General features: G+C 39.0%; 2 protein-coding genes across 2 annotated transcripts in view; one reads left to right on the top strand and one right to left on the bottom strand.

Annotated features, from left to right (window-relative positions):
- The first annotated feature begins 701 nt into the window (after positions 1-701).
- The window catches only part of LOC149161756 (putative beta-D-xylosidase 7), an 88857-nt gene continuing 76289 nt past the window's right edge, over positions 702-13269 (top strand). The window contains exon 1 of the mRNA XM_089435563.1: positions 702-1010. Within this exon, the coding sequence (XP_089291689.1) occupies positions 979-1010 (32 nt within the window). The 5' untranslated portion in view covers positions 702-978. The remainder of the gene's footprint in view (positions 1011-13269) is intronic.
- LOC149161757 (uncharacterized) overlaps positions 2832-13269 on the bottom strand; it is a 40226-nt gene continuing 29788 nt past the window's right edge. Inside the window, exon 3 of the mRNA XM_089437611.1 lies at positions 2832-3124. Coding sequence (XP_089293737.1) covers positions 2832-3124 — 293 coding nt within the window. The remainder of the gene's footprint in view (positions 3125-13269) is intronic.

Below are 13269 nucleotides of genomic sequence, written 5' to 3'. Positions count from 1 at the left end.
CTCCCTCGTCTCCTCTCTCCCTCATTCCATCTTCATCTCTCCCTTGTCACTCCCTTTCTCCCTCTACCTCTATCTCTCAATGTCTTTGTTCTTCCCTCCCTCTCTTTCCCCCTCCAAATCCATCTCTCCCTCCCTCTCTCGTCCTCTCTCCCCACTCCTCTCTCTTCATTCCTCTCTCTCCCTATCTCTCCCACCTCTATGTCTCTCTCCCCTACTCGATTTCCCCTCCATCTCACTCTCTCTCTTAAATATGATCCCATTGTATTGTATTTAAGAAAGTATCTAAATTAAAAAAAAATATAATCGTTGTAAAATATTAAACTTATATTTTGGATCAATCAAGTCAAAGAAAATACAATAATAAAAAACTTAAAAGAATCATGCATTAGCTTTCCTCTATCATTGTTAGTCACTTTGATTTCTCTCTTTGCTTGGATCCTTGGTTAAAATGCATCTATCTTGGTTCTTTATAATATTAGTTATATTTACACCAAAAGTGTCCTTTTGAAATTGGTCACCAGGGATTTTCTACCTTTTTCATCTCCTTTTGACCTCTGTTTGTCTATTGTTTTATCCATTAAGCGACATTTGTTCAAAATTTGATTGGAATGAGATGGGTCCCTTCCAGAATTATCCAGGTAAGCATTTTGATCTGACCCAAAATCAAGCGCAACCTTCATTACTCTGAGGCTAACTTCCATTGTTTTAGGGCATTCTGATCTCACTTTAGTGCCCCTAGGATATGGATTGGCTGTAAAATCTCATCGCAGTACGGTTCTTACAGGGACAACTCAATGCGATTCGGTGGCAAATGAGTGAGCAAAATCATTGATAATTAGTTTCCATTCTCTGCCTGATAAATTGGAGGTGTTTTGAACTTGGATTTGTCGGCATCATGTTAAGGCTATGGGCCTTTCGTCCAACGCTTTCAGTTGCATCCTACGCATCCACGGCTCGTCATTGTAGATTCATCTTATAATGTTGTCGTCTAGGATTGGGAGCACTGCCAGGTATGTGTCGTTTCAACGTGTTTACTCCTTAGGTTATGGATCACATGGTGAAGCCAATCTCGCGAACAATCTCTAACTATATATGTTAAATTAAGGGCCACTTTCTCATTAGATAAATCAAATTTAAACTGAAATGGTAATGTATATTGACTCTACATTCAATAGGTAATTTGTAAATATTAAGGCCAATTGAGGTTCACTGCAATATACATAACTTTGGCTTAGAGTAGACCAGGAAGTAGTTTAAGAATTTTACCTAAACTAATGGGAATTATTCAATTCATTCAACCCTTGTGCATCCCCAAACATATTGGGCCCAACTCTAGTAAGAGAGTAAAGTACCTGAAGAGTTGCTTAAAAATCAAAATTGGCCAGAAGTCTTGCTTTTTAGTTACTTCTGAAGGATCCAATCCAGAGCTACAGAAACATTTTATTAATTTTGGTTGCTTGGCAGAGGCAGATCACTTGGGTTTTAAAGGTTTGCACAGGTTTCCTTTACGCATAAATTTAATTTAATTTTCTTTATGAATCTATTATACTGTCTAAATAGAGAATTATGGGTACATTCATGATCATCAAAAATAGGCTCCAGGTCAAACTTTTATGGTAAGCACCATCTACAGATTTCAACAATTTTCGAAAAAATAACTTCACAGGAAAAACTGCTCCATTTTATGAATATATAACAAAGTCTGTTTCAAGATAAAACAGACTCATTGACATGTTTCTCAAGTCTTTAAACAGAAACGTCATCATGTTGATTGCACTGAGCTCATAAAACTTCATATTTGAACTATTGGATGGGCTGCATACTAGGAAACTATACTAAGTAGGATTCACTAGTTTTGTTGTGGGATTTATGGTCGCTTATTCCAGCAATTTCTCTTCCATGATAGGAGGAAAGTAGTGCTTTAGAAAATCGTCCATAAGAATTTCAAGACAACCATGAACTTTCTTCTTGAATGCTTCCTCCTTACTTTTCTTTATCAGTCATACTGCAGGTGGAATTTTCATGCAATTCGAGCAGTAGGTGTTTTATCTTATCCACTTTGTGTTCATCTCCCATCTTTCGGTTGCTTGGATGTTGGCCAAAGCCCACTAGAGTGGAATATATTTTCTCATTGGAAGCACGGTTGTGTTTTTGCTTCATCTGATTCTTTGGCTTCTTTTTCAATTCCACTTCTGAGAACTGGCTTCCTGTCCCACTTGATTCATACGATGATTAGCCATAATATTCTTGAACCAGTTCTGAGTATTGAAGGGCCTACCTTTGGTTTGTTGCCATTTGCCTACCTTGGTTTCCTGGTCCAACATTGATGAACGACCCAAGACTAAGCTTCAAAGGGAGACGAGAAGGAAGGGAGGAGTGAAGAGAGTGGATAAACCTTTCTTTCCCCTTTCTTAAGAAGAAGGGATACGTTCACTATGCAAATCGTGCAGCCACTCACATAGATTCAACTAGTACTTGGAAAATCAGTTGGTGAGTGTCCACTGTCCCCACTTCCTCTGAGCTTATCTCGATTGCTGATTCACCGAATATCGATAATTAAACAAATACAGGTGCAAAGGAATAATGGCACCTATTTCCATCTAATTAGAGATAAGGCTGCCGTCCCCACTATAGAGATAAGGCTGCCCTTCCCCACTATGGGGACTTTAATATCCAAATCAACCATCATGTTAAGCCAAGGGTGGCTTGACCCCTTTGATTAATTATTATTCCTGGGTTGGCCTTTCGATCCCCTTTCATCCAGTAAAAGAGCACCAACATAGAGAATTACATACAATTCTTCTCCCAACTGGATCTCACCCTCTATCAATCTATCCATCCATATTCACATGTAGTTGGGGATGTTCATTCTGGTATTGAAATTGATGGGTATCTTGTCTAATTTCTGCATCAAGAAACTCTCGTGCAACAGAATTCTCTTCTATAATTCTTCCAATTGATTCCTCCATTGCAGCCACCTTCTGGTGCAAGTCTTGCATGAGAAAGTTTTCAATAATTCTTTCAAGTGAGTGTTGCAATAATAGAACTGAGTTCTCTCGAATAGTCGCTCGAATAGGATTTTCTATCTCGTACTTCTTGCGTAACATATCAAGTTCAGTGGATCCTGCATGAGGAGATTTGGGTTGTGTCAAGACTTGGATGACATTGTGTTGAATGTTTTTCCCAACCTATTGGAATTGTGTCTGATCATTCTTGCGGTGCAAGACTTCCATGAGAGAATCTGTTATAATTCTTGTAATGGAGATTGATGCAGCAACATTCTTTCTCAACTTCTGATCAGCGAGGGCTCCTTATGAATAGCGACAAGCTCTTTCAAATCGAAGTTCTGGAACGCGTTCACAAGCCTCTGTAGCTATGAGATATGCCCATCTCAACTCCGCAGAAAGGCCAACTCAACTGTACAATGGTAGAAGTTTCGTTATTGAAAATTGATAGAGTAGCATATGTGTCCAGGCTGGATGGATTATTTAATTGAATTTAACAGAAATTGCAGAAATATTTAAGAATTTGATGATAATAAAGTGAACAATTCTTTGGTGATTTCAGTATTCTACTCCAAATTGGGACAAAACGCATAAAATTATGAAGTTTGACGCTTATGTCTCTAATGAGAAAACTCCACAAAGTTGTGTATAAATATTTTATGAAGTTTGTCGATGATGTCTCAAATGAGACATAACTCCACAAATTGTGTATAAATTAGAATATTTTATGAGGGTGTTAAAAACATTTTTTTATAAACTAGTTGGTACCATTTAAGAAATATTTTAATGAAAACTTGTGCACTGGGTTCAAGTCTTATTATAATATGATGTTTTATTGGGAGCCACTTGGGAGCCACTTAGGTACGGATTATGTTTATTAGGTTGGTTTTTTCCTATTTATAATAATAATAATAATAATATGGTTTTTAAAATATAATAAATGTAAATATTTAGAAATTTAATTTTTAATAGGAATGAATATTCATTTACATATATAATATTTTAAGATTTCCAAATATTTAATCTAAAAAATTCTAAATATAAATTGTTCACCAAATCACTCAAGCTAGGATTGATACTTTGACTTTTACATATAATATTAATGATTAAAAACATGTACAATTTGAATGAGTGTGTATTGGTAAGTTTAAGTTTGCAGGGTATATAGCATGTATAACTTCCTAAACATTAAGTATAATGAATTCTATGCACTAAGGCGGGTTTCTTGTCCTCCTTTGTCCCATCCTATAAATAAGGAATCTCATACACCAATTTAATGTTCTATGCACTAAGGGGGGTCTCTTGTCCTTCTTTCTCCCATCCTATAAATAAAGAATCTCATACACCAATTTAATGTCTCATTTGACCGTGACATTAAATTATTATTATTATTTAAAAATAAATGTGTTTTTATGATTAAAATATTTAAATAATATGTATAAAAGAAAGATGTATAATTATCTATTTTTGTTATGGAATTTATATGTATAAGAGATTTTCCCTCGTCCTTCTTTGTGCCATCCTATAAAAAGGGAGTCTCATACACCAATTTAATGTCTCAGTTGACCGTGACATTAAATTATATATATATATATATATATATATATATATATATATATATCTATTTTGATTAAAATATTAAAATAATATGTATAAAAGGAAGAGGTATAATTACCTATTTTCCTTATGGAATTTATATGTATAAGAGAATGTGTCTCAAAGAATTTGATAAAAGATATTTATTAATGTTTCTCCTCATTACCCAACTTGTTATAGCTTGAATATAATATGTATATAAGATTTTGACATAGTGATATGATTGGAAAAAAATGATTTAGTGGTTCGAGCAACATTTGTCACATAGGCATCAACACAAGTGTAGATTGTTGCAAGCCTGAACACATTTCCTCCCCTCCATCCTCCACCCTTTAGGTTGTTATCTTTCCTTTGTTGCAACATTTTTGCAGTAATGTCATAGACATGTAGGCATGTCCTTTAGGTTGTTATCTTTCCTTTGCTGCAACATTCATGTCCTTTAGGTTGTTATCTTTCCTTTGTTGCAACATTTTTGCAGTAACATCATAGACATGTAGGCATGTTTTATTCCTTCGGTGTATCTTTGCACCTTTATGGGCAATTGCTTGTATATAAATTTCACATATGTATATATAAAATTATTAAAACCTCAATTTAATCTCTATGGGAATATTCTTAGTAGTCTCGAGGATGGAGGGTTTAGATATACCTCAAAAGTAATTATAACCTTTTTGTTTTTAGATTTAATTAAAAAATGTTATAAAATAAAATTAAAATAAAGTACTTGTAAAATATTTTGATTCTGAAATAAGTTATGGCTTTTGGGCATGTGGTATTGATAAGCCATGGTATTGGCCCATGGTATTGTAATGTTATATACCTAGGGGGGATAATATGGGGTACCAAGGGAGGTACCCAAGGTAATAATGTAATAATGGGATGGGCCATAGTAATAAATAAGGTGGTTAGCCCATATCATGTAAGGGACCACAAGTAGTTAGTAATAATGTAATGGGCCCATGGTATTAGTTGATAGTATGAGGGAACCATGGTAATGACCCATGGTATTGTATGTATGAGGCCTATATAGAGGCTAGAGACTCCATGTCAAGGAATATTGTGAAGGGATTATTGTATGAACAGACATATGGCTTGTGGAGTGTTCTCCTTCCTTTAGGAGTGAATATATGGTGTTGCCCTACCTTAAGGGTTTTGATCAATAAAGAGAATCATTTCATATGCTTTCTGGGTTCATTTACATTATTTTATATTTTCATAACAGATCTATAGTAATTCCGAGTTAGATCTATAACAAGTGGTATCAGAGCTATAACAAGTGGTATTAGAGAACTTTCTTGGGCAAAAGTGGAGAATTTTTTTTTAATTTTTTGCAGGATTTCAGGGGCGACAAGTTTGCAGATCAGATCTGTATGTTTTGGTGCAAGATTTGCAAAATCTAATTGCAGATATGGATTCTATGTGAAAACATACCCGATTTCAAAAAAAAATTTGGCTGAATTGGAGTCCGGATGAAAGAGATATCACTGATCTAAAAATCAGTGGTGTTGCAAACAATTTTTCGGGGCAGCGAATTTGCGGCGCAGATCTGGACGTCCTGGTGCAAGATCTACAAAATCTAATTGGAGATCTGGATTCTTTGTGAAAAAATACCCAATTTCAAAAAAAAATCAGTCGAATCGGAGTCAAGATGAGGGAGATATCGCTGATTTAAAATCAGCTCTTTTTGCAGAAATTTTGGTGACGACGGGAGAGTTGCAGCGCAGATCTGAAATTCTAGTGCTTGTATCAAGATTTCTATCACATGGGTAGATGCAGAATGATTGTTCCATTTCCGAAAACAGGTCATAATACGAATTCTGAGCAATATTGACTAAACTGTGACAATTTCAAATTTTCGCCAAGTAAGTGAAATTTTTCCAAACCTTCATGGCTTCTAGCAAGGAATTTTTTACAGGGAAAGATAATGGTCCTACTATTGAAGAATACATAAAAGAACATAAATCATTATGGAAAAACAATTGGAAATGGTGGGTAGTGGAGCTATTTAGAGAGGAGGCAGCCACATGGTGGGGATTACTTAACAAAACGAAGTGTTACAACCTGCCCGATGAAGAATTTGAAAAATTACTTTTAGACAGATGGTCTCATGCCAGAAAACAAGATAAGGAGCAACATGTGGGGTTATTTCATACTGGTATATCCTTATTGCAAGTTCATGGATTGATTCAAAAGGAGAAGATCATTGTTTCTATAAATCCTAGTTGCAAGCATAATTTTATCAATGTTAATTTGGCAAAACAATTGCAAGTTCCAGCAAAACACATTGAAAACACACAGGTGGATGATGAGGGTGTTCAAGTGTATAAGGATTTGAAGATTTCTGTGGATAAGTATGTGTTACATGGTGATTTTTATACTTCAGAGATGGATAATATGGATGTTGTTTTGGGATATCCTTGGATGGAATCTGCGGGTACTATCAATATTAATGTGCAGAAGAAATTCCTGAAGCTCTGGTATAAAAAGAAGAAAATTACATTACAAGATATTTCCATCAATAAACAGATAGAGTACATGGAGGCTGAAGCAGCAGATGTTCCAGGGACTGACATATTAGATGATGAGCCTTTGATGATCAACAATTAAGCACAAATAGGGCTGAAGCAGAAAAGGTTACAGGTACATCAGATGAGGGCTTAGTGGTTGAAGTCATATTGGAAAAGAAGAAACCACAACAGGCACCACAACAGGGTGAATTAAAGAAAAAGACACCATGGGTTAAAACTTCAACATATCATCACCCACATCACCCCGCAAGAATACAACCAACAAGATGGCAACCAATTAGCCACAAGGACAACAACCCCCGTATGACAGATAGCGAGGAGCAAAGATCCACCTACTACACATCAACACAGAAGAGTTGCCATGGTCAACTTCCATCTCAAGCGAGTGAGGCACCAACGAGATCGAGGGTTCACCTTTCTCTGGGATGGCTAGATGCACGTGCATGGTACCAGTGGACTACTCTTTTGAGTAGATCTTATTATTTGTGTTCTTCCCATGTTTCGGGGACGAAACATGCTAAGGGGGGTGGAATGTTATATACCTAGGGGGCATAATATGGGGTACCAAGGGAGGTACCCAAGGTAATAATGTAATAATGGGATGGGCCATAGTAATAAATAAGGTGGTTAACGCATATCATGTAAGGGACCACAAGTAGTTAGTAATAATGTAATGGGCCCATGGTATTAGTTGATGGTATGAGGGAACCATGGTAATGACCCATGGTATTGTATGTATGAGGCCTATATAGAGGCTAGAGACTCCATGTCAAGGAATATTGTGAAGGGATTATTGTATGAACAGGCATATGGCTTGTGGAGTGTTCTCCTTCCTTAAGGAGTGAATATGTTAGCTACCTATACCAATAGGTTTCATATTTCATGATTGGCTGTGAAAAGGTCCAAATATGCTCTGCTTTGATGATTCAAAGATCACATATTTCCAAGAGAACCCAATCTATGCTTATAGCTTGGTAAGGACTCAAATTTTGATGGATGGTCCAACAGTCTAATCTGGATCATGTCATGTTTTAAATTTTCAGTTATAGAATAGAGAAAGGAGTCTGTCCAAACTGTTTAAATCTTGGCAGACAAGTAGTTTAGGTGGAGAAAAAAAGGCTCCCAACAGCTTAATCTGGGACCTTGGAAGAAATAAGGGTAGAAATAGATAGAAAAACAAAAGAAAAGCCAAAGAAAAGAAAAGGCAGGTAAGGGTCTGCAAGTCCAAGTGCACCCTCCAAGAAGAAATAAAAAATGCTAGGCAAGTAGCTAGGTAAGTAGTTGGGGTTGCAGAAAGGTTATCTTTACCATTGCAGGTGTGTTAACTTTGTTTACCAAAGCAAAGTCAATCAATTGAGAAGGTGTTCTTCTTCATCAAGTTGCAGCAAGCAGGAAGCATGTCTAACCTCCCTTCTTCCCCTTTTCATGTCATTTACTAACATTCCCTTCTGAGTTGAGATTCATGAAACTAATTGTGGTGTTATGATTGATTTCTAATCTTTAGAAGCCACATTTCCTGTGTAAAAATTCTTTTCATTTTGATCTACTCTTTAAGCTAAGTGTTTCACAAATAAGCTTAGTATTTTCTCCCTTCATTCACCCCCCTCATCCATATTAACTCTAACTCTACTATGTAAATCCCTTATATTACCTTTCCCCTAATATTATTAACACCATGGTGTATAAACCCCAAATTTTGTACAAGTATCCCCTCCCCTTGGCATTATAGCCAATAAGTTCTATATCAGGGATCAAATGACACCTGGTCATCTTGATAAACCTAACTCTAACCCTCCTCCCCCTTTTTGAATCCATTTTTAACCCATTACACCCCATTTTCAAACATAAACCCTGTAAAAAACCTTGCTTTACCCTTACCCGCTCTAAATTGCCAAATAATACACAAAAACCCATTTTTGTGATTATCCAATGGTTCGGGCGCTACATTGATTTATTTGAAAATACATGGAAAAACCATTGAAACCCTCCATACCCCAATGGTCCTCCGCCAAGCACAGATCCCGAAATAAATATTAAAATAACCCCGCCCCTTCCGTATCGGCCGATCATTTCATTGATCCGACAGCCGTCCGATTGAGAGCCTCTAATCCAACGGCTCTCATCCATGTCGGAGCGGCTCCGACGTCCGCCAATTACCCCGTACCGGTCGAGCACCTTACCCCCCCGTCAACCGTCGGATCGGGCCCATGAGATCCGACGGCCCTCATTGATATCGGAGCGGCTTCGATGGCGGACAGATACCTTCCGATATCTGTCAGAAGGTTACGTCATTCGGTCGCCACGCGTCTTCCCCACAGCGCATCGGAGGTACGCCTGACAAATACCTCGTCCGTATCATAAGCGGTGCGATATAAAACCGCTAACCGCTTCCGGTTTCGGTCATCCCGCTTGTCCAACGTCACTCCCACGTCATCCCACGTCATTGCCACCCTGCCATCGCGTCAACCGCTGCGCCCGACCTTCTGCCAATGTGTCTTGCCACTTCATCATCCCCGTGGACCACTCAGAGCCTGCCACCTCACCTGATGACGTCATGCTGACGTCACCCGGCCCTGACCCCACCGATGACGTCATGCTGACGTCACCAGAAAAGCGCGCCAAAAGTCTGAAAAATCAATATTATAGCCAAATTTCGCGTTTTTTTTGGCACTTTTCTACAAAAACGTTTGTTGCTCCTGCATGATTTTTCACGTCCAACAGTGCACCAACCTGCAGAACTCGACCAGGAGACCGCCAGCGCACCATTTTCACCTGCATTCCTCTCCATTGCTCTCTGAAAACCAGGTATTTATCCTTGAAAATCCTTCCTTCACCTAGTTTTGTCTGTAAATTGCCAAGGACGATTAAATTTGTGAAAAAACATATAATTGACCGGCATAAATACTTGCGCCTGGCCCCATTTACAATTGTGAACTCGAAAAACACTAGCTGAGCCTTGTTTGCCCGCATTTTCACTAAAAACCATACTCTGTTCGCGCATTCGCGAAAGACTCATTTAAACTGAATTTACCTGCTGAGAAAGACAGAGTGAGGCCAGGCATTGGTCTTATTTAAACTTTAAACAGTATTTCAATTGCTGTTTATTAGAACTACTCTCTGTTCCTTATAAATTCACCTCCCTGGTAAAGAGACACTCCTCTATACTGTCCTGCTCAATTGAAACCACTTTACACTTAATTCAGAATCCTCTTTTGCAATGGAGACACCTGTAGTACTAAATGTTCAGCCTCTGAATGCCCCTCAAAGGGAATTGGAATGGCAACCCTTGGCAGATATGGATTATCAGATTTCAGAAGAGATGTTGATGAGAACCAAGTTCCATATCCACCTGCTCAATGAACTTAAGGCCAAACATGAAACTGGAGCAGATGTGTTGGGTATATGGGATTCTTTTCTTCCTATTTTTAAGTTGCCTCAAGTCAATCAATTCCCTGATTTGATCCATCTTTGTGCTGAATATTATGACCCTACTCAGAGGGCTGTGTTGGATCCTTCTGGTTCTACTCTCTTTTACATCACTCCTGAAGCCATCAGGAACATGCTCTGCTTCAAAACTCAGAGAAAATTGGTCCCCTTGTCACTAGTAGACTTGATAAAACAAGGGGCTAGATTGACAGATGTCCAAATCACTAAGCTAAATCAGTTATACATTGACTCTGATTCTGTGCAATATCCTCCTCTGGATCAAGTATACCTTAACCAGTTGGGCAGGGACTTGGTAGATATGATTAGTCCGATTTTGGGCTATAGCTCAATAGAATTGGTAGACCAAACTGTACTGGTAATGATGCTGATGTTCGCTCCGGGCACACCTCCAGTTTGCTATGATTATGCCACCTACATCTTCGACAAAATGCATGAGCAGCTGATGAATTTATCCAGAGAAAAGATGTTCAGATACACCTCCTACATTTACCATTTTATCTTGTACCATCAACATGAGAAATTTCATTTTTCAATCAAAAGAGTGGATGCCCAAGGCAATCCCAGATCAGTGGTCTATTGGTCCTCTGTCTTCCACACTACACCTGATTCTCCATACACTTACTGTGAATTCATAGATCTGTTCGTCCATCCAACTATGGCAATGCTGATGAGCTCACCTCCTCCGAGACTCACTGATGACATGCAGAGAATTCTTCAGCTATCCAAATCTTACAGCATTGGGGATTGGTACTTCTACCAAAACCACACTGTCATCAGGATATATGGGTGTGATTTGCCTCCATTCAGATTACCTAAGTATGTGCCTATGAGGCTATTTGCCCTAGAGTACTTTAGGCAATTTGGCCGGGTTGATGTGCTTCACTTTTCAGGAAAAGGCAAAAAAGCACAGTTGAAGGTGAAAAGCCAACTTGGCCATTTTATCTATAACCAGAGGGAGCAAGGATGGAAGGAAGCAGATAGAATGCTTGAGTCCCTTGGCCTTCAAACCAGTTTCCTATGGAAACCTTATGACCCTAATCATTTTATAACTATGAGGAGGCTCAAATATAATTTGTCTGCCTATGATCATTATAGTATCCCTCACATTGAAAAATATGCAAACCAAGACAAATGGAGGAGAGGGACCTTAGAAGAGCCCGTATCACAAGAAGAGCTAAATCAGAGGGCAGTAAGGAATCTAAGGAAGATGGCTGACCTTGAACTTTGTTCACAGGTATTCACACTTCCGAGCACACAAGTGGGAGCAGCTGCATCCTCCTCAACTGCCAAACAACAAATTACCAAGGCCACTAAAAATATATCTAGCAAAGGCAAAGAAAAGGAAATGGAGATAGAACAATCACTCCATGGCAAGGAGCAGCCACCTCCAGTGACTCAAGAGCAGGCAGATAAAGAAATGCAGCAGTAGGCAGAGCAACAACAACAGGACTACATCAAGAAGAAGGGCCACATGAGGGACAACAACCCTTACAGCAAGAAAGAGTAGTTGATACTCCAACTTCCACTGAGCAACAGGCTCAAAACGTAGTGCCTCCTAGGCCAGAAACTACCTTCGATGCCTCGGTCCTCGAAACTCCACAGAAAGAGGACATAAACAGAAAAAGGGATAGAGGAACTCCCCTGACATCTTCTATAAACCAGGGAGAGAAAAGGCAAAGGTTGAATGAATTTTCTGAGGATGACATAGCAATAAGGCAAGTAGTGGGCATGGGCCCACCCAACAGAGAAGCTTCAGCCAGTTCCTTCCAGCAGGAACAGGACAGAACTATGGGAGGAGAGGTCAGCTCCTCCAGCCAGCAAAGAGAAGGAGAAAGGAGCATCAAGCAGCAGTTTATAGACATCAAAAGGAGGAGTGACCCTATCAAGATACAGCTGTACAACCATTTATTGAAAATGGCTCCCACCAATCAACAAAGACTGATGTCTGCATTTGATGTACAGGAAGGCAAAATGATCATGAGCCATTTTATGCCAACAGCACTGCAGCCCCAATCTACCTCAGATTACCTCAAAACCAATCTGGAGGTCCTGGCCAAGGACATACACCCAATGGATAAAATTGAACTGCACAAACAGACTGGTGAGATGGTGTATGCCGCCTTGGCAGACAAAACATTAGAAAATTACAAGCTAGAAAGCAGCCTCAATAATACAGCCTCTCAACTGGAGTTGGAGAGGGCATCATCCCAGGCAAAGGACAACAGAATAAGGTCCTTGGAAGACATAATCATTGAGATTGGGCATGATCCCAAAGACATCAAAGGAATACAAGAGATATTGAAGTTGAGGGATGCTGACATGGCTGCCTTAAGGAAAAAGATCAAACTCCCAGCTACCATTCACCCTCAAACAGATGAAGTAGCTCAGCAAAGACATGAGCAGGATGCCACAACCTTGATGATTTCCCTTTATAAGCAGCTGATTCGAGCACAAGAAAAGTTGGGAGAATCAGAGGCCGCACAAGCAGCATTGCAAACAACACTGAAACAAAGAGAAGAGGGTCAGACCTCTCAGCCTCCTCTAGTCATCAATCTTGAGGAAAATGCTCCTATCACTGCTCCTCCTCCTCAACAGACTAAACAGACAACAACATCTACTTCAGCAGCACCAACAACCATAGAGCAGGCCCAAAGCCTGGATATGCAAAAGCTGAAGAATGAAATTCAAATCCT

This window comes from Pinus tabuliformis, chromosome 5_2, assembly GCF_031772625.1.
Source record: "Pinus tabuliformis cultivar Carrire ecotype Pingquan chromosome 5_2, CPIR1, whole genome shotgun sequence".
Taxonomy (NCBI): Eukaryota; Viridiplantae; Streptophyta; class Pinopsida; order Pinales; family Pinaceae; genus Pinus; species Pinus tabuliformis.
Note: the sequence above shows the minus strand (reverse complement) of the source record. Positions and strands in the feature narration are given on the sequence as shown.